The sequence below is a fragment of the Mixophyes fleayi genome, chromosome 1, assembly GCF_038048845.1.
Source record: "Mixophyes fleayi isolate aMixFle1 chromosome 1, aMixFle1.hap1, whole genome shotgun sequence".
NCBI classification, from domain to species: Eukaryota; Metazoa; Chordata; class Amphibia; order Anura; family Limnodynastidae; genus Mixophyes; species Mixophyes fleayi.
The window spans coordinates 223,291,428-223,313,361 of NC_134402.1; the positions used below are offsets into that span (position 1 = coordinate 223,291,428).

The 21,934-nt window shown below is 40.8% G+C and overlaps 2 protein-coding genes across 2 annotated transcripts in view; one reads left to right on the top strand and one right to left on the bottom strand.

Annotated features, from left to right (window-relative positions):
* LOC142150723 (THAP domain-containing protein 1 B-like) overlaps positions 1-5,866 on the bottom strand; it is a 48,468-nt gene extending 42,602 nt beyond the window's left edge. Inside the window, exon 1 of the mRNA XM_075205925.1 lies at positions 5,330-5,866. The gene's annotated coding sequence lies outside the window, so the exon portion shown is untranslated. The remainder of the gene's footprint in view (positions 1-5,329) is intronic.
* On the top strand, positions 5,506-21,912 carry POLR2E (RNA polymerase II, I and III subunit E). The gene is made up of 7 exons (XM_075205940.1): positions 5,506-5,630; positions 17,340-17,514; positions 17,591-17,706; positions 18,873-18,953; positions 20,573-20,631; positions 20,889-20,967; positions 21,545-21,912. The coding sequence occupies exons 1-7, from the start codon at positions 5,574-5,576 to the stop codon at positions 21,608-21,610; spliced, it is 633 nt and encodes a 210-aa protein (XP_075062041.1). The 5' UTR covers positions 5,506-5,573; the 3' UTR covers positions 21,611-21,912.
* Positions 21,913-21,934: the final 22 nt, after the last annotated feature.

Consider the following 21,934-nt stretch of genomic DNA (forward strand, 5'->3'; position numbering starts at 1 on the left):
GGCAGATTGGGGACATGCGTTTTTAAAGCTGCTGGGCAGAGAGGGGCATGTGTGAGTAAAGTATGTGGGAAGAGAGGGGGCATGTGTGAGTAAAGTATGTGGGAAGAGAGGGGGCATGTGTGAGTAAAGTATGTGGGAAGAGAGGGGGCATGTGTGACTAGAGCTGGGGGGCAAGTGTGAGTAAAGCATGTGGGCAGAGGCAGGCACGTGTGAGCAAAGCTGCTGGGCAGAGGGGGCATGTGTGAGTAATGCATTTTTCTGTCGGAGGGTGGCCTAGTGCTTTTCACCTGCTAGACACGCCTCCAATGATGCACAACCACGTCCCCAATGGTATGGTCACACCCCCTTTGGCAGTGCGTGAATTTACATGCCATGAAGTTGCTGTACAAAATTCATCTTGGCAGCCCTGTCTGATCTGCAAGCCTTATCATGCCTCTCTCTTTCAGCACTTTAGAACCTGTTATAAAAATTAGGGGTGTGCACCGGCAACTTTTAGTGTTTTGGGTTCTGATTAGCTTGAGGTTTTGGGTTCTGATTTGTTTTGCCAAAACACCCGACGAAAGGTTTTGGTTCTGATTTAGGGTTTTGGGTTCTGATTTATTTTTAAAAAAGCATAAAAAGTGCTAAAATCCAGTTTTTTTTTCACTCCTACGCTATTATTAACCTCAATAACATTCAATAACAATCATTTCCACTAATTTCCAGTCTATTCTGAACACCTCACACCTCACAATATAGTTTTTAGGCCAAAAGGTTGCACCGAGGTAGCTGGATGTCTAAGCTAAGCGACACAAGTGGGCGGCACAAACACGTGGCCCATCGTAGGTGGCTGTGTAGGCCTTTTTCTGCTCCTCCATCCTCTGCAGCATATAGAGGGTGGAGTTCAAGCGCATCACTACCTCTTGTTTTTGTTGATGGCAGGGCATGTTCATGCTTTTTTGATGTAGCAGGAACAGTGAACGTAATTTAATATCTGATACTAATATTTCTGCACTGCAGGAACAGTGAACGTAGTTTAATATCTGATACTAAGATTTCTGAACTGCACAGTGGAGTGGCCCCGGTACCCAATTTGGTACCGGGCCACAATACCTCCTTCAACTTGTCTAAATTCCACTGCACAGATGGCTGCTCCTCCATCCTCTGCAGTATATAGAGGGTGGAGTTCAAGCGCGTCACTACATCTTGTTTTTGTTGATGGCAGGGCATGTTCATGCTTTTTTGATGTAGCAGGAACAGTGAACGTAGTTTAATATCTGATACTAAGATTTCTGGACTGCGTAGTGGAGTGGCCCCGGTACCCAATTTGGTACCGGGGCCACAATACCTCCTTCAACTGTCTAAATTCCACTGCACAGATGGTGGACACCGGATGCACGTCTAACACCAACATAGCTGTTAAGGCCGCAGTTATCCGCTTTGCCATAGGATGACTACTGTCGTACTTCGTGCTCATGGCAAACGACTGTTGGACGGTCAACTGTTTGGTGAAAGACGTAGCGTTCTTACGACTTCCCCTCTGGGAAGATGACCGACTACCAGCAGCAACAGCAGCAGTGGCAGTAGTAGGCGTACCGCTGCAGGATTCCTCGGATGAATCCCGGATTGAAGAGGACTCAGTCTGGCTGGTGACATGGCCTGCAGGACTAAATCTGATGGAGATTGTGGAGGAAGTTGACGAGGAGGGTGTTGGTGGTGTGTATCCAACAGGACCAAGGGATTTAGGTGTCCCTGGACTGATGACGGTCCTAGCCCCAGTTTCTGAACTAATCACTGAACTATGAAGGTTATCCAGGTGACGTATAAGGGAGGATGTCCCTAGGTGGCCAAGATCCTTACCCCTGCTTATTTGAGCTTTACATAAGCTACATATGGCCATACATTGGTTGTCCGGATTGGGATAAAAATAACTCCAGACCGAAGAGGTGCATTTCTTGGTCTTCTGTCCAGGCATGACGATGGGTTTTTTCATCCCATGGACAACAACTGATTCCCCCCCTGGTGCCTCATTTAAGATAACCACATCAGCATCCTCCTCTTCAAGTTCCTCCTCAGCGCCAGCTACATCAATATCCTCCTCCCGGTGTACAACATTGACACCTTGATTATCCAAATCTGGATCTACACTGTGGGTGATCCTTCCAGCATATGCAGAGGGTGTGCTGCAAATGGTGGAAGGAGCCACCTCTTCCCGTACAGTGAGGGGAAGGTCAGGCTTCACAACCACCAACACCCTTGGACTTGCCTTGGGGATTTGTGATGTCATCTATTTAGAAGGCAGAGTTGTTTGCTGTGTTGTTGCTGACAGCATAACTCTCTTAAATTTTTTGGAAGGGGGGGAGGAGGAGGGCTTAGATCCTTGGGTGAAGCTGAACTACTAGTCCTGAACACGGGCCAGGGCCTAAGCCGTTCCTTGCCACTCCGTGTCGTAAATGGCATATTGACAAGTTTTCGTTTCTCCTAAGATGTTTTTAATTTCCTTTTTTTGGTAATTATTGTGAACTTTGGGTTTTTGGATTTTACATGCCCTCTACTAGGAGATTCGGCATCGGCCTTGGCAGACGACGTTGATGGCATTTCATCGTGTATGTTATGACTAGTGGCAGCAGGTTCAGCATTAGAAGGAAGTGGGTCTTCATCTTTCCCTAATTTATCCTCCAAATTTTGGTACTCCATTATATGCAGCACATGTTGTATTACAGTACTATTTTTTTTAATACTGCTGGAACAGTGAACAATTTTTTATAGATTGCAGTACTAATGTTTCTGGACTGCAAGAACAGTGAACATTTTTTTATAGATTGCAGTATTAATGTTTCTGGACTGCAAGAACAGTGAACAATTTTTTATAGATTGCAGTACTAATGTTTCTGTACTGCAAGAATATATAGCACTAGAATTTTTTTATACTTTTTAAATTATTTTTTTATATTTTTTTTGTATAATTTTTTTTTTTTTTATTTAATTTTTTTTAAGATTTTTTAATACTTTTAAAATAACTATGCACTTAGCAGAACAAAGCACAGGACAAAAGCACCACTGTACTCAGCAGCACAGAGCACAGGACAAAAGCACCACTGGACTCAGCAAGGACAGAGCACTGGACACAAGCATAAAGCACCACTGGACTCAGCAAGGACAGAGCACTGGACTGATGCACCACTGCACTCAGCAAGGACAGAGCACTGGACACAAGCATAAAGCACCACTGGACTCAGCAAGGTCAGAGCACCACTACCCTACACACCCTCCCTCTTCCCTGATGTCAGGCGAAATGAAGATGGCGGCCGCAAGGTGAGAATTTATTACATCCGAGTCTCGCGAGATCCGACACGAGACTTGGATGTCATAGCCTCGTTTCGGATTCCTTTGGCGGCTGGAAGAGCCCAAACAGTGCTCGGATCCCGTCGGATCCGCACTGTTCGGGTGGGCTCGGATTAGCGGAATCCGAGCCCGCTCATCCTTAATAAAAATGTCAATAGTGGTCACATTACACCTTCTCTTTTCGCTTCACTGCTAAATAGTTGTAGTCTCTGCTTAATCACAATTTCCCCTAACAATTGTGTGCACCTTTGTACTAATTAGCAGTGATTTTAGGTAAAAAACTGACAGAACTATAAGTTTAGACACCCAATTTTTTTGCATACTACTCATGTGCCCCCCCTCCCCCCCCCCCCTTCACCAATGCTTTGTTATGTGCGCAAATGCTATGGGTGTTTTTAGGTGCACATCCACTTCAAGGCCTCCATTAAATCAATGTGTCCCTAACCTCACTGGCTGACAGATGATCATGGTGAAAAGAGCATATATGTCACATCAAATTCTTACACTCACTAGTACTTTAGGACCAAGTGCTCTATTCATTTTAACTTGTTTTTTTCTCAGAAAATATGTCTGTTTAGTTGAGGGGACATCAAGACTATCTTAATTGTGTGTCACTATTTTGCACAAGCTTTTATTACATTGTTCATAAGTAATTAAAAATCAAATTTTCCACCAGAAGTGCACCTGGAAAGAGCAAAATGGTTTCCATCATAAGCATAAGGACAAGATGCAATCTTCATGACCTCAAAGATAACAGAGAATTCAAGTCCTTTTGCATGGAGGAAAAGGCTGTTCGCCTTCTCACAAAGTAGGGAACGACCATAAAATAAATGTGCCCTCTCTACCCTTTTATCTCCTATAAATAATCCTGACTTACAAAATTAAATCACGTTTATGCACTTCAGAGCAAAACACCACAAGAAATGCCCCTGATGCGCCCAACTCTACCCATCAGATGATGCACACTTTTACACCTCCATGGATGCAGACATCTTGGCCTGCAAATCTATGCGATTTACCCTAGCACTGGGTGCAATTGTGCATAAGCTGGTGCATAACTTCACAAATTACCATTTGCGTTGTGGTTTTACACTTTTGTAGATCATAAATTAAAGCTGCACTACAACCTATGAAAATATTTTACTAAAGTGCCTATCCCCCAGAGACCCTGCCGTTCTGTAATACAGTATGTTAGTAAAATATTTTCATAGGTGGTACTGCAGTTTTAACCTTTCTCTAATGTTAAATATTTAGTGCAGGATTTCTTAACCAATGGGTTAGAACCCAAAACATGGGTCGCCATTACACTTGAGTCACTGAGATTATGTTTTGCAAACCAAACGTATACAGAAAAGCAATAAATCCATTACTACCATTTTGTAAAATTTCCAGGTAATTATGAAAATAAGCCTTTATGCAGTATTGTACTTTAAGAAAAAAAGCAAAACACTACCAAAATTAAAAAAAAGAGAACAGGATATTAAAATGCTGAGGGCCTGAACCCTGGAGACTACAGTTTATAGTCTAGGCTTGAGAAACTGCTAAAAGAGTGTATGCTTAATTATAAATATATAAAGATCAGGAAAAATATGATTGTTAATGTTCTGGCACTACTGTACAACAGATGTGCCACAAACAGGCCATTTTGATTGGAGAACACCATTAGCTATAGTTCTCCAGCAGTGCCTCTTTGCCTTAAAACACATAAGTTATCACACTCTGGTATAAATAATAGTTGTTAGTGACTACAACTCCAAACAAGGGTGGATAACCCTGAATGCAAATATATGCATGTCAAGATTTAAAACTATCTCAATCCAAAAGTTTTTTTGTTTTTTTTTAAATAAGCGCAGAGCCGAATATGGATTTACTTCTATACACCATACAGATAATGAGTGCTTACAACACTTTACTGTTCAGCATACGTGCCTACCAGGAACATGGCAAACACCGACCATTACCGGCGACATTTTTTACACAGACAACCAACGTGAGACGTACTCACCCTAATAACAAATGTAATGTACTATACGAGTAACCCGTTGTGTGGCTCATTAAAATCCTTATTGTAAACCACCACATAGGCGCTGGCTGTTTAGTTTAAGCTCAGAGAAAACAGGCAATTGAACGGGCAGCTTATGCTGGAGACCTTACGGTGAACAGGCAGCTGGCAGGACAGTCTTTCTGGGGCCTTGAAGTGGATCGAGTTGCTCTGGTACAGCGTGTAGTAGTCTGTGTTGTGTGCCGAAATGGATGACGAGGAAGAAACCTACCGGCTGTGGAAGATCCGGAAAACCATCATGCAGGTGAGTTATCACCGCCGTCTTACTTTGTGTCGTTGTTATTTCGGGTGATCTGCACCGCTACACTTGAAAACATGCGTTCGTATAGTTAGATGATCTCATCTAGGAAGACCCCCCCTGATCTGATGTATTTCAGACACTGGCAATGGCCCATTGAGGTGCTGCTTTTTCCTGGGTCCGAGGAATACCCGTGTATTTTTTTGTTTGCTCACTGGTGGACATATGTTTTTTTACGCGATTTGATAAAAACCGGAACAAGTCGCCTTACTACAGTGCTCTCTGCTGCTTGGTGTCTTGAATGAAGCTTGTTGCGCTTTCTCTTCCTATATAGTGGATTCTGTTCTGCTACACAGATATGTTCTCTGTAGTATGTGGAACAATTTCACATATTATATTGCATATATATTGTATTTTGTGTGTGTGTGTGTGTATATATATATATATATATATATATATATATATATAAAATCACACACACACACACACACACACACACACACACACACACACACTATATTTATATATATTTCTGTATATCCTATATTCGAGTTATCCGTTCTACCTGCCTGAATGGAGCGCTGAGTGCGTTACTCATCCATTCTGGCTGCCGGAATGGGTCTGCGAGTACCTTACCCATCATTCCGGGTGCCAGAATGGGTCTGCCACTATATTACCCATCCATTCTGGCTGCAGGAATGGAGCTCCAAGAGCCGTACCCATCCATTACAGCTGCTGGAAGGGATTGTTTGGGTACTCTGATCCCCATTCCGGTATTTGGAATAGTTCTTCAAGATACTTAGAACCCAATTCAGGCATCCATTCCCACACCTGTAATGAATGGTTAAGGTACTCTGAGCCCCGTTCAGGCACCCGGAATGGATGGCTAAGATATTGAGATATCCATTCCGGTAGCTGGAATGGATGGCTAAGGTACTCTGAGCCCCATTCTGACTGCCAGAATTATGAATAATGTACCCGGGGCCCCCTTTCGGCACCTGGAATAATTGTCTAAGATACTGAGAGCCCAATTCTGGCAGCCGGAATGAATGGTTAAGATGGTCAGAACCCCATCCCGGCACCCGGAATGGATGGTTAAGGTCCTCGGAGCTCTATTCCAGCAACTGGATTCGATGGCTAAGGTCTTTGGAGCTCCATTTCGGCAGCCGTAATGGATTGGTAATGCACTCAGCGCTCCATTCCAACATATATTTAGGCAGGTAGAACGTATAACTAGAAAACATAGCTTATATATATATATATTCTGATTTCTCCTGATGAAGTCTGACAACTAACAGACGAAACGCGTTGAGAACTTATCTGTACACTTGGATTTTATTATTGGACTTTCATTTTATTGCCTATCGCTATGTATACACAGCCAAGCTGATTTCCAGCTACTTGATATGTAAGTAGATGCTGTGTTTTCAATAAATTGTATTTTTGAGCTATTACACCTGTGGTTTCATTATCTTTGAGATATCTACTGGCTCGTTGGAAATCCTGAAGGATATATGATCAGCTACATCCAGGATGTTCCCCTCATTTGATGAGCTTTAAAGATTATTTATCTGGTACGCACATTCACTACACGAGTGGTTGGTGTTTATGTACTATATATCACATTAAGACCATAGATCTATTCTATTGGTAGTAGGGGATTATTTCAGACCAATCTGGTCTAAAAGTTACTTGTATTGTAACAATATTACACTATTGTGCGCCTCCTCTTTACACTTTGTTTCTAGATCATTCCGTTTTACACCGATTGGCTCAAGGAGGACTGGCTGCTGCCTGCACATGGGAAGTGTTTTATGAGAGATTCACATTTGGACATTTTTGTTTATTTATATTGATAATTTGCTACAGCGCCATTGTTTTGGTATTGTTTCTTCTTTTTATATATATATATATATATATATATATATATATATATATATATATATATATATATATATATTACAGTAATATATGTAATAGTTGGTCCACATATTACAGAGAACATATCTGTGTAGCAGAGCAGAATGCACTATACATTCTCAAGACACCAAGCAGCAGAGGGCGTTGCAGGGAACCAAATCATTCCAACGTTCTGGCAATCCCGGTTACCACCCACACCTTTTTCTTTTTTTTTTTTTCTTTTTTTTTACTGCTGCTATTCCCCCGATTTGTAGATTTGGTCCTGATCTAAAAACTGCTCCCTTGGTTTAAGCCAGGACATTTTAGACTGGGTTGGCATGAATTACTCGTGTGTTCAGGCTAAAATAATTGATATAACCCTTGGCTGCATCGTGTATGTTCTTTGTAAAACATTGTTTTGTTCATTCAGTTGCCCTAACAAACAATCAGATTTTTACCAATCTGACTATACAGTTGTGTGGCAAAATTGTCTTAGTCCGGCCTGGCCAACCTGTGGCTCTCCTGGTGTTGAGACTACAAGTCCCAGTATGCCATGCTGGCAGGGCATGCTGGGGCTTATTGTTGAACAGCACCTGGAAAGCCACAGGTTGTCCAGGTCTGGTCTAGTGGGTCAGCAACACTATTGCTGAACCACCAGATCTGTGTACCATGTGAATATACTAATGTGGGTCACTGGACTTCAGTTCTGGTGGCTCAGCAGTTATAATAAAAAGCTGATCATAACTTAATTTTGTAATACATTTTCTAACTGTACTTTGAGATTTTTTTTTACTTTTTTTTTTGTTTTTCAATATAATTACTATATGACCTGTTATATATGCACTAAATGAATATTTAATAAGACAATACTTCACTTCCTCCATTTAAAACACAGGGCAAAACTGGCATTATAGTGAGGGTGACTGATATGATGTAATTTAATATAGATACTTTACTTGGTGCCAAGTAATGGTGGTGGTATAAGTTTGGTATAATATATGAATAAACATTTTTACACTTACTGTACATATAAAAACACTTTTTTTTTACTTTCTTTGATATGTTACTTCCTTTTGTTGAACTGCACTTATGTTAAAATCCAGCGGTGGCAAGCAATGCTGTGTCTCAGGTGCTCATGATAGTTTGTTTCCAACTACTAGAGATACACACATGTTCATTTTATTGCAGGCTATGAAAACCATTCTGAGTAGTCCATCCTACTTCAATAACAGTAAACCATTCATCATTATCATCATCATCATCATTTTAATTTTATAGCACCAGCAAATTCCATAGCACTCTACAATTTGGAACAAACATTATAGGAAAACAGTACTGGGTAATACATACAGAGGGGTAAGAAGGCCCTGCTTGTGAGTTTACAATCTATGGGACAATTGAAGTTTGATAAGTGAGGGTAAGTTCTACATATTGCATACAATGCAAAGGTAAAAAGTACTTAATGGCCTATTTGATCCATTCACACAGCAATATTGGTCAGTGGGTTGTTGTCTAGTGTTTACCATGTAGAGGGTTTTAATAGGGTAAACTAGAGAGATTAAGAGGGTGGTTGAGGAATATCATAAGCTTGCCTGAAGAGGTGGGTTTTAAGAGAACACTTGGAGACTAGAGGAAAGTGTTATTGTGCAAGGGAGGGAATTCCACCAGGTGAATGCAGCCTGAAAAAAGTCCTGTAATCCGGAATGGAAGATGTGATGAGAGACACAGATCTTGTGCAGAATGGAACTGTCTAGTTGGGAGATATTTTGAGACAAGTAAGGAGATGTATGTTGGTGCAATTTTGTTGATGGTCTTGTATGTTAGTAGAATTTTTATATTGTATTTGTTGAAAAACAGGGAACCAATGTAGAGACTTTCAGACGGGCTCAGCAGAGGAAGAACGATTTGCAAGGAAAATCAGTCTAGCTGCTGCATGCAAAATAGATTTTAGGGGTAAGGGTCTGATTTGCTAAAGACCAGTAAGGAGGGAATTGCAATAGTTGATGTGGGAGGTGATGAGTGCATACATTTTAGTTTTTGCAGTGTCCTGTGTGAGATATGTACATATTCTGGAAATGTTTTTTAGATGTATGAAACCTGATGTAAATATAGAGTCGATGTGGGGAACAATGGACACAGTAGTGACTCAGGAAGTACACCTAGGCAGCGAGCTTGCAGGTGGGATTTATGGTCATGTTGTCAATAGAAATGTCAGGCAGGAAGCTTCTACTGCTGGGTGGGAATATTATTAACTCTGTTTTTGAAAGATTGAGTTTGAGTTGGCGAGAGGACATGCAAGATGAAATGGAAGAGAGACAGTCAGTAAAGTGAGATAACACAGATAAGAAAACAGGAGGGGATAGATACATTTGTGTATCATCTGCATAGAGATGATACTGAAATCCAAAGGAGCTTACTAGTTTTCCAAGAGAAGTGGTATAGATGGAGAACAGTAGATGACCTAGAACTGAGCCTTGTGGTACTCCAACTGATAAAGGATCTGGATTCAGAGAAATTAACACTGAAAAAGCGATTTGATGGGCAGGATGAGAACCAGGATAGGACAGTGTCTTGAAGATGATTGTAGTGTTTGCATGAGGAGAGAGTGGTTGACAGTGTCAAATGCAGCAGAGAGATCCAGAAGAATTAGAAGAGAGTAATGGCCTTTAGTTTTAGCTGTGATCAAATCATTGACAACCTTGGTTAGTGCAGTCTTTTGTAGAGTGTTGAGAGCAAAAGCTTTATTGAAGAGAATCCAATAGGTTGTTTGCAGAAAGGAAGCATGTGAGGTGAGTGTAGGTAATTCTCTCAAGAAGCTTGGAGGGGCATGGGAGCTGTGAGATAGGGCGGTTATTTGAGAGAGAGTTTGGGTCAGAATTTAGTTTTTCAGAATAGGCATATTCACTGCTTGCTTGACTAATGATGGAAAGATACCAGTAGAGAGAGAGAGATTACAGATTTTGGTTTAAGGTGCAACGAGCACAGGAGACCGGGATCTACTAATTTGTGAGGGTGTGGGTTCAAGAGGTCAGGAAATAGAGTAAGAAGATAAGATGAGAGTAGATACTTCTTTTTCATTTGTGGGATCAAATGACGAGAGGGTATCAAATGATGCTGGGAAGGAATTGAGCCGATTGCTTGACGAGGGAGATGATACCCTTTCAAGTCAGATCTTATCAATCTTGTCCTTGAAGTAGAAAGCAAGATCCTGGTCAATGGTTGTAGTTGGAGGGTTTGGGGTGAGAGATTTAAATGTGCTAAAAAGACATTTGGGGTTAGAAGCTTGAGCAGAGGTGAGAGATTGGAAGTTTCTTTTGCAATGTCCAGAGCATTTTGATCATAGTGGTAGATAGCAGTATATATGAGGAAATGATTAGAGTTATAAGACTTATGCCAGTGACTTCTGGTTTACAAGAGAGTTCTTGAAGATTTTGTGTTACTTTAATGTGCCATGGTTGACAACGAAGTCGAAGCGGTGTAGGAAAAGTTGCTAGAGCCTTTTGATCAAGGGTAGTTGCTAGGGATTGGTGAAAATGAGGAACTACCATATCAGGGGAGGATAATGTAGAAATTGGGGAGAGATGGTGTTGAAGAGAGGTGGAATACTATTGAAAATCAATAGGGTTAATATTCCTGCGTGTATGAGGAGGCCTGGAAGAGTTTGACAGCTGGGAGGTTAAAGAACTGGTAGTGTATCTATCTATCTAGGGCAGGGTGATAATCTTTATTAAAATGATAATGTGTGACTGTAACAGGATGGACCGCCTATGCCACCCTGTCTGCTGTTGCTGAGAACCGGCTGGGCTTACTTTGCCACTGTTCCCTTTCGTTATCCCAAATGCACCCTCTTTCCACAGTAGGAGAGGCTTACAAGTGCTGCCACCAATGGACTCCTTACCGGCATCCATAATCGGGTTTCTTCGGTGTGACTGACGCTGCTAGCGTACCCTGTTACTGGTGTACCTGGGCTGGTACCCCTGACCTCGTCCTATAGATCAGGGTTGCTGTAGATGGATTCCCCCCTGGCCTATCACACTGACCAGAGCTGCTGGGTAGCGGCAGAGCGGTGGTACAGGATGCTGGGTCCAAATCTCAGAATAGCTGGGAATGGATTAGAGTTGGATCTAATCTGTAGGTCATTGGATAGAGAAGTTTCCAAGCAGGTCTATGAAGCAAGTGATGTTTATTTGCAGTCACACAAATTGAAGGTATCGGTGCTCAGGTCAGATGATACAAGAAGACCAACTTTTAATACAAAACAGAGCCTTTTTTTTATACACATTTGAGACTTGTAGTCCGTCCTTCTGTCCCATTAACCAGTCTGGGCTGATTCATGCAGCCTGCATAAGAATCAGCCCAGAAAGTTTAACACTTAACATTGCTGCTAGTGGCAGGGGGTATACTTCCCCCTTGACCACAAGCTGCCAGGGAGAGGGGGGCTAAGCCCACTCTCCTCCCTTGGTGCCTCTCTGTCTGGGGCAAGAGATTTCTCTTTTAAATCTCCCAGGACCCTGCTCTCGGGTCTGGCTCTGCTCCCTGGCTGAAAATAGTACCAGATCCCAGGACAGCAGTCCATGCCCTGTCGCTAGTTGAAGCTGTTGGAGCTCCAACTAAGGACTTGGCTTCCTGGGACCCCTAGGAGGCGCTGCACCACCTGGACCCATTTAATTCCAGGATGCTGGTTGTTAAGTCTCTCCGGCAGCCGCTGAAGCTGGCTGCCGGATGGTGAAGGGAATCCAGGGCTGCCTCTGCAGCCCCAGCACAGGGTAAGTACATTTTTACACTTGCCCTGGGGTTTAACCCTTTCCACATTTAAAATACATTTTTCACGCGGCACCGGTGACTTAACCCCTCTGCTGGGTATTAACCCTTCAGGTGCCGGAGTCCATTTAAAGATGGCCGGTACCGGCTGCCACGCGAGTGTGGCAGCCAGTACTCAAGAGACCCAGCCACAGAGACAAATTAGTCCAAAGAAAATGCCTCCACCAACAGCAGGGCCAGATTATCCAATAGTTTCACTAGGGTGCAAGGATATGCACGTTTTGCAGCATTCTGTATTCTCACTAATCTATCTGTAGCATCCTTTCTTCCCCCCATTAGCATTAATTTCCAGTCTATTTTCTAATGAGGTCTTCATAACTTTCCCAATTTTCACCAATTTTGGCCAAAATCTGCAGTGAGTTGTCGTAATGAACAGGGCCTTAAATAGAGTTGTGCGATAGGGGTCGACCGCAATGCTGAAGGGGATTGCAGTTTATGAATATTTAAGGTTCATTTGGTTAAAATCAGGGCTAGCGGTGGCATTTTTCTTGCTTGTCCCAGGCACTAAAATTTTAAGTTACGGTTCTGTTGAAGGATTTTGCAACTTTGCCATCATTGCGTTTGCGTTCACTGATTCAATTTAAAAAAATATTAAACTGCATAGTGTTTATATCGCCCTTTCATTGCACTCAAACCTCCTTCGAATGTTCAGACTTACTATTACTGTAATTGAATAAATAACCACACGGACAGCAAATGTAAATTTGCTAAAAGATCACAGTTTTTATTTAAACAGAAATGGTGGCTGAGAGCAATGTGATTCAGCTAACAACTAATAGCAAAACCAAACAGTGGAAGGTCAGATTGCTATTTCACCACTGGCCCAGGATATAATCCTACAATGTTACAGCTGCCTAGTAACTGTCAAGCTTTTAGAACCAGCAGAAGAGGTTTTCACCTATAGCAGCCGCCTTTCCCGTAGAGTTGGATGCACTCGCAGGTACTCTGATGTTCCCAGGACTTGGCTCAATGTAGTAATAGCTTATGAGCTGGAACTGGTACGGAGATGGGAGAAATGGGCCAAGAGCACGCCCCCACGTCCACTCATGAGGCAGCAATAATTTAATTACAGTTGTGCGTCCCAGCTGCCTGTCACTAGCCAGGATGCAGGAGCAGTATGAGGCATCACGGTTGCCCTGGTGTCAGAGTGAATACACACTTTCTTGGGACCACCTCTGCTGCAAGTTTCAGGCAGTCCTGGTTACCCTGGGGTTGGATTAAGCTTACCCGAGGACTACTTTTTCTGCCTACTCTTCTACATAAATATTTATAAGTCCCCTTCTTTGCTTCAGAAGGGCAGCATTATGGCACAGATCTACCTCACTCTAAGGACAACGCCATCTTGAATTCCACCAGTTAATTTTGTACCCTCTCATCATCGTTTAAATGTCTACTAATGCTGCTGTCTGTAGTTGTCGACTATTGTCTTAAGGAAGGGTTTTGTAAATCTGCCACTGGTGCCTTTGCTTTTTACGATTTCAATTAAAAAAAAATAATTAACCATCTTTACTGTTTTATAACTCCATCACATAGCATAACTGATTATCCATTATATCTCCATCTATACATGTATTCTTTGCCAGGTCCAAAATCTGTCCTGTTAATTTCTCAGAATGTGGCCTTTCAATAGCATAGTCATGTTTTGGGCAACCAAATCTGCATCAATGTAAGTATTATACATGCTTACATGTGTTGGATGGGCAAATATGGGCTTATCTGAACTGTCTGTTTTACATTCTTGTTATATGTCACGAATAGAACATATAAATATAATTTATATACATTCCATATTTAAATACATGGATCTTAAGAACCACCTCTGCTGCAAGTCTCTGGCAGTCTCCTTTTTCCCGGGGCTGGATGAAGTTACCACCTGGGGGAATGATTTTTCAGCCTTACCTAGCCAATAAATTATATACAAGTCCCCTGGTTTGATTCAGAAGGGCAGCATTATGTCACAAAGCATAAAAGTAAACAAGGTAATGAATGCCATGCTCTTGGCAACCGATGAATACAATATATTGTGCCTAGTCTTTGAATTGTTGTAGTGTGAGTGCAGACCACCTTCATCTCTCAGCATCCTCGCTTATTTATATAGCGACAGCAAATTAGGTAGCTCTTTACAATTGTGTATCTACTTGTCTAAATATCTACTGATGCCTCTGTCCATCTAATGACATTGGATTGTTACTGCCTCTTTACTCTCCATATTGCTTGCTGTAGAAAGTTTCAAATTTAGTGTGTGCATAGCCATTTAACGTTATTATCTCTTGCAGCTTACACTAATTTTTTGTTTAATTTATCCAAGCTTGCTTCAGTTGGGGGCATGGCAGTTGACATTTTTTACAGCTAAATGTCAAATATGCACAGAAAAAACACTCGCACACAAACTCCCTTTTTTAAATATAGATATTTATAGATATAGATATTAATAGATATTTTGTTAATATGTTGTCTTATGATTATAATATTAATAGTAATGGGTCCAACAAATAAACGTAATTCGACACAGTAGTGCCACAATTCACATTTTGCCACATAGATGTTTCCCCAATACATAGTACCCACATAGTTGTGCCCCCAATACATTGAATGCCATTTACATATGCTCACAATACATTAAATGATACTTACATGTGCCCCCAGTACATAAGATGGCACTTACATGTGCCCCCAGTATATAAGATGGCACTTACATATGCTCCCAGTTCATAGTGTGCCTCATACTTACCTTTGGAGTCAGCACACACATCTTCCGTTCTACAGCTAATCCCGGGAGCTGCTTCATTAAAGCAGCCGATGATGGCTGAAACTGAGCTGCTGTGCATGAACAGCAGCTCCATTTTGGCCATCTTTGGCTGCTTCAGTAAAGCAGCTGAGGAGCTTGGAGTGCCAGACAAAAGTGGTCCACATGCCACATCTGACACATGTGCCAGGGGTTGCCTAACCCTGTCCTAGAGGTTACCAGCTGGGTCATTCCATGTCTGTTCAACCAGCGGTATTCACCACCCATATCAAATTTGTCCGAAAATTATTTAGTTGAGACTGTCTGACAATTAGTTGATTAAATATTTATTTTTCAATTTATTAAATAATTTACTAATCGCGGCTTCTTTATCCAGTTTATTTGAAGTACCAAGGGTGTTTATTAAGGAATTACCACAAAATTTGGACCCCTAAGGTAACTCTTCCTCCCGAATCCAAAAATCCAAACCAAATTACTTTATCTGCCTCCTGTTTTGCGTTACGGCAAAAATGCCCATTTTTAGAATACAATTAAAAACGCTAGGTTCAATCAACATTTGGGATCCCATTTTTTTGGGGGCGGTGGGGTGTTTAAAAAAAGATGCATTACTACCACAAAAAAATCAGCAGGGTACTCTGTTTCATAGTAGAGAATAAAAATAATGAAGTTGATGCTTGATTACTGTTGTACCACATACATAATTAACACTTTAGTCCATAACTGAAGTTGAGTCAACAATCTCATTATTTTTCCCTTGTTTGGAACTTGTAAGTCTGTAATTTTCCTTAAAGTGTCAGCAGAAAGTGTATACTGCCTTCCAATACTTACTTGGATAGTAAGCACTTCCGTTACACAGAGGACACGAATAAAAGGAACAAAACGCTTGTCTCTTGAAGGCCAGGACAGCACATTTATTGTTTTGGTTTGGTTTAATGAAGTGTACCAGTACACTTGTTCCTCCTCATTACATTGAATGATATACCCAATGTACCAGATGTTATCATACACTGCTGCTATGTATGTTCCAGGTTGCAGATCACGTCTGTCCACATTTTTTGTGACTGTGGTCATGGCGACACTAACCCTCGTTCCTGCTGTCTTTATGTCGTCTGATGACAATCGATATATGTGTAGCTCATCATTACTAATAGGCCGAAATCTGTGATGAGAACGTGTTCCTGCCACAGTCTTTGCTGTTTCTAGAAAGCTATGACATTAATTTCTTCTGCAGTTTGCTTAATTGTCCAGCTGTTTGATGCCAGAGTTAATATTTTTATTACTTCCTGTTGTGGCGCCTCTTCACACTTTTGCTTTAATTCATCTATCACACTCTGTAAATCATCACAACCTGAACATTTGCTTACTTTCTGGGGTGATTCTAGTGATGTGCTGGGAAGAGACAACATTTCAGTAAGCTTCTCTTGAATGGCTGTACTTGCCTGATCTTTCTTTTATCGTATGTCTCCTGGTGTCTTCTCTTTACCCCATGCAATTTCACTGGTGAACAGCCAAGCTTTGTAATACTTTCATTCAGTTCATTTGTTTCTGCTGGTTCAGCTACACCCTCCTCCGGGGATTCAACTTCTTCTGTTGGCATATCTATGTCTATTTGTTCTCTACAGTGTAACTGTGCAAAGTTTCTGTCCTGACTTAAGCATGAAGCCGACAGTCACCATGTTCTTTGGCCCACTTCAGTGGCATAACTTTTAAGCTTTTCATGATGGTAGCAGACTGAGGTTCCAGGATCATTGGTTACTGCATTTGAAACGTCAGTTCTCAGAATCAAGTTATTTTTCTTCATTTGTAAAGTGGTCCCAGCTATGTAATCCAATGGTTTTTGACTAGACAGTAATATGGCGTTCTGTATTTAAGACTACCAAATGTGCACTTTTTATGACCAGCTGCCATGATTGACTCTTTCTGTGTCTCTCTCTCTTTCTCTGGAAAGTTTCAGTTTTGGTTTCTCTAAAGGGAATCCCCTTTCCATCAGTTTCTCTTTGTTTCATTTCCTTATGGGAGTTTTATCCCATTGCCTCAGTTTAGTTCACTTTTTTTGGTATGGTTTTTAACAATGTGTAAATTATGTATGCTGGACAACTTTCTTCAATCAATATATGGATCAACCCAATCTTTAATCTAGAAAAAGTAGAGGAGAAAAGAAGATGCACAGCAAAATTTTGGTTTATGTATGGTGTGAGGGATGAGTTTGTTTACCCATTATCCTGGATTTTGTGTTTGAAAACCCCCAGTTGTGCCATGATCGAGGTTACCTGGTGACCCAAGATGAGTTGGATCAGACTTTGGATGAGTTCAAGGGACAATTTGGTGACAAGCCTAGCGAGGCCCGACCCCGCCGAACTGATCTCACTGTGTTGGTTGCGCACAATGACGATCCCACCGACCAGATGTTTGTGTTTTTCCCTGGTAAGTTCAGACAGCACTGGATGTGTGTGATGTGACCTGTGGATGCGCAATAGTTATTTATATAATTAATTTTCAGAGGAAGCAAAGGTTGGCATAAAAACCATAAAGATGTACTGCCAGAGAATGCAGGAAGAAAACATCACCAGAGCCATTATAGTGGTGCAGCTAGGAATGACGCCATCTGCTAAGCAGGTAAATCTATTTCTGCCATAATAGTAGTACAGATTCCATTTCCATATCGCCCACCTAAATACAGTGTAGCTTGGCTACAAGGTATATGGAGATCAAATAATTCATGTGCTTGCAAAATTATCTGACATCTGCATCCAACTATACTACCATCTAACTAGAACCAGTAGTCTGGTTAGTAAAGAAAAGTAGGAAATACTGCACTGATTCTAAGGTTTGGAGGAGAAGCACAGTAGTTAGTATTGTGGTCTCACAAAATTGGGGCCATGCGTTCTATTTTAAGGCTGCTATTTCTGAAATTTGTGGGCCTGATTAATCAAGGGACGCCCAATGAACTTTTTAACAAATAAAACGCATGTAAATAGAGCATATGCACATCCGTATTCAACTACAGGCGGATCTGAAGAAACGTCTCTTGTTAAATATGGGTCTAGATATGCTTTGCTTATATGACACTTTCCAAATTAAGACAGACACAACACGTCGCTAGATTCACTCACATACAATATAAAGTCCTATCGGAACGCACAGGAAGAAAAATTATCACCTGTTTAATATAGTTGTTAATAGAAAATCATTTCCCCATGAAATACATTTATTAGGATTTTAATAATATTTACTGTACATAAAATGCATTTTACAGTTCCTGATTGCAAACACATGTTCTGGCATACACATGTGACCTTCATCACCACTAATACCGGACCTGTAGCTGCTCCAAGTGATGCAACAGAAAAACAAGTGTACCTGAGAGATGATCAAAGCTTGCTTGTACTCTAGCTTGGGCTGTCCTTACTAAACATTGACTACGTGCATACACCCCCTCCCTCCCCCGTCCCACCCCTGAAATTGTAGGTTGAGGGAGGTGTCATTTACGTGTGAACGTGAATTTAGTTCTTTGGCGTATGTATCAATTTGCGCGTGCGCAGAGTGAAAATAATGCAGAAAGTGACACATATCTACATTTACATTCCTTAATGAATCAGGGGTGAGATGGTGTAAGTTCCACTGGAGCAGGGATTGACGTAAATTATAAAAGTCTCTGTAAAGCACTTCATCTCATGTTTATGTTATACAAATAAAGGCTAATCTATTAAACTCTACATTTTGTGTTTAAGTGCTTGATTTGCCGTAATTTTACCTAATATGATCTTTTATTTATTGTTAAGTCGCTGGTGGACATGGCTCCCAAATACATATTGGAGCAGTTTCTGCAGCAGGAGCTTCTGATAAATATCACAGAACACGAGGTTAGTGACTGACAAAGCTGTTTATGTCGTGAACACTCAGAGTAAACTCTTGCTCCTTTTCTCTTGCTCTTTGATAGAACAACAAAAATTTTAGGTTAGAATGATCTTAGAAAGACTGATAAAATAATTAGTTTTTTCTTTTGAAGATATGGCACTTACTCCTTCTAGACACAAAAATAGCAATTGCTCTGGTATTTTAAGGAATTATGTAGCCCATTATTTTTTGATGATTATCACTATTGAGAACACGACCTACATCGTAGCCTTTTTATGTCAATGCATTTACCTACTGGATATTCAGAGTATCACACAGACCACTCCTAAGACAATTCCTTTTACAGACAGACTATTACCTTAGTTGGGATTCATGAGTTTAGGTTAGGGGTTTTGTACTCCTCATGTAAAGCGCTTTAAAGTCAGCATCACTGAGAAAGTAAATGTTAGGAGTTAGACATAAGCATCTCCATTACAAGAACTTAAACCTTGGCCTTTCATTCTTAGTGAAGTTATTTCTGTAGCCCTTCCATGCTGATTGGAAGACCCTTACCTTACACTGGTGAGTCTGGAAACAGTGTTTCTGTCAGTGTGATTCTGCAGTTACCATGTTAAGCTCAATGTCCAGCGGGTAAGGCATTCGTCTCAATATTTGCAGTATAAACTTTGCTTAGAAGTGGCTGTTCCTGTAATGGAGTTGCTTATATGCATATAATTACTAGGTGTACCTTTAAAAACAGTAGAACAAAAATTATAACTTAATGATAATTTAACTGAATTCTTTCCTTCCGAATCACACGTGTGCAAGTTATATAACCTATTGGCACCCCTGATGAATGTTTTTTCTAAGAACATATTCTGTAGGGGGCTAGAACGACCTATTTCGGTGCCCTTGTGGGTCATCTTGCTTTTGTCCAGACAGGGGTCACATATATATTGATTAATAAATCCAACAAGCTACATATGGGAAGTGACCAAACTTAATTTATTTCTGCCCTCGTGTTCTTTTAGAAACTTAGACTAGAACATAGTTGCCTGTCTGGGAGACTCCCAGATTTCTGGAGAGCAGGGCAACCTCCCGGTTCCTACCCACTTTGTTAGTGAAGTGGGTGGGGGTGTAGCTTAGTGACTCTTTGTGCGTCCTCATTGCCCCGTCCCTGTTGCGATAGGCTAAGGTAAAGTTTGATATGGGGACGGGGCCACGATGATTAAAATTCACATAGCTCCGTCCCTCACACGCCCGTCTGCCCTGGGATCTCCAAACCAAAGAAGTTGGCAAGTATGGATTAGATTAGAGGGCTTATGCTATTTCATTGGAAGTATAGACTGCTTTTACCAGCTTGTAATTTCCTGTAAAATATTGCTATATATGTGATAAAAATTAACATATACCTTATAGACAGTAGCTGATGGCAGTCAGAAGCATAAAGAATTTGCATTTGTTTGTGAAAGCATGAAATGTCCTATACTGTGATCTTGCTTTTGCCGAATCCCCCTCCTACCCCCCCCCTTATTTTTACATGTCTATCTTTTACCTTCATTATAATGCTGCCATGTATTTTTGGTGTTGACATATTATCTTTAATTCTATTATCATTTTGTATTTTTAAATGTCTTTTTCCTAGCTTGTTCCCGAACATGTGGTGATGACAAAGGATGAAGTCACAGAGCTATTGGCAAGATAGTATCCTTTTCTGCCTGGGCTGCAAATTGTGATCTTTTAATTTTATTACAATATTACCAATTGCAGGAGTTGTCAACAATATTTCTGATATTTTGCCAGTAGGTTTTTGGATGAGCGTTATGAAATGCAATGTTTTGTTTCTTGATTTAATAAACCATTAGCATATTACTAGACTTGTGTATTTAATTTTAAAGTAGGTGCAGTGATACTGTCCTCTAAGTACCTCATGTCCAAAACCACCTTAACCTTTTATTCAGTAAGCTGCGAGAATCTCAGCTTCCTCGAATTCAGGCTGGAGACCCAGTGGCAAGATATTTTGGGTTAAAGAGAGGTCAGGTAAGTGAGATGATGTGGTATTGGCACCTGCCTGCAGTATGTAATTAATTTGTACAAATTGTGTTATCCATGCATAAACATTTGACCTTTAATAATGGTTTACTGTCGTGTTCTGAGGAACAATATGGGTTGTTAGCTGTCTTTTAAGTAAGTGTGATGCAGTTGTAGCTTTCACCACTTTTTTTTGCTTCTAAGGGGGCTTGGTGTTCATAATTATAGTTATACTTTCATGAGGATTTGCTATAATTATGATGCCTGTATCTCGCTCATAGCTAAAAGCAATCTTCCAATGCTAGGCTGTGGATCTAATCCTCCCTATAATATAGAAATACTAGAAGGGAGAATCTTCAAAATGGTTCTTATTTGGTGTATCTTAACTTGATATCCTGATATGCTATTTGAAGTATTTGGATTATAATTCTTGTGTGTTTTTGTTTTTTTTGTTTGTTTAACGAAGGCCTTCTGTATTGCGGTAGATATTGGTGATGTCCTATCCTGTTTCTGCATTTAAAAATATTTGAACTTGAAGAATTGAAGCTTTTTTTTCTTCCGATAAAATAATTGTGTTCTGTCACAGGTGGTGAAGATTATTCGTCCTAGTGAGACTGCTGGCCGCTACATTACATATCGCTTGGTGCAGTGACGTGACCTACATTACTTAAGATTTCTTGCGGCATCATAAATTACATCCTAAAGTAACTTGGAGGAAGTGAGCAAATGTAAAGCATTTTGAGATGGACACCCTAGTTGGTCATAGACTGATACTGGCTAGGCTCCATTGGGTGTTTATCTATAGCACTCATCTAACATTTCCCGTTTTTATTTTTGATGCGTTTATTTATATAACAGGTGGAAAGGTGCTGTATATTTAGCTTTTATAAAGTGATTTTCTGGCCCTGAACCTCAACCCAAAAATGAAAGTAAATAAATGTTTTTTGGAGACTCCTTGTGTTTTTTTCTTTTTTAG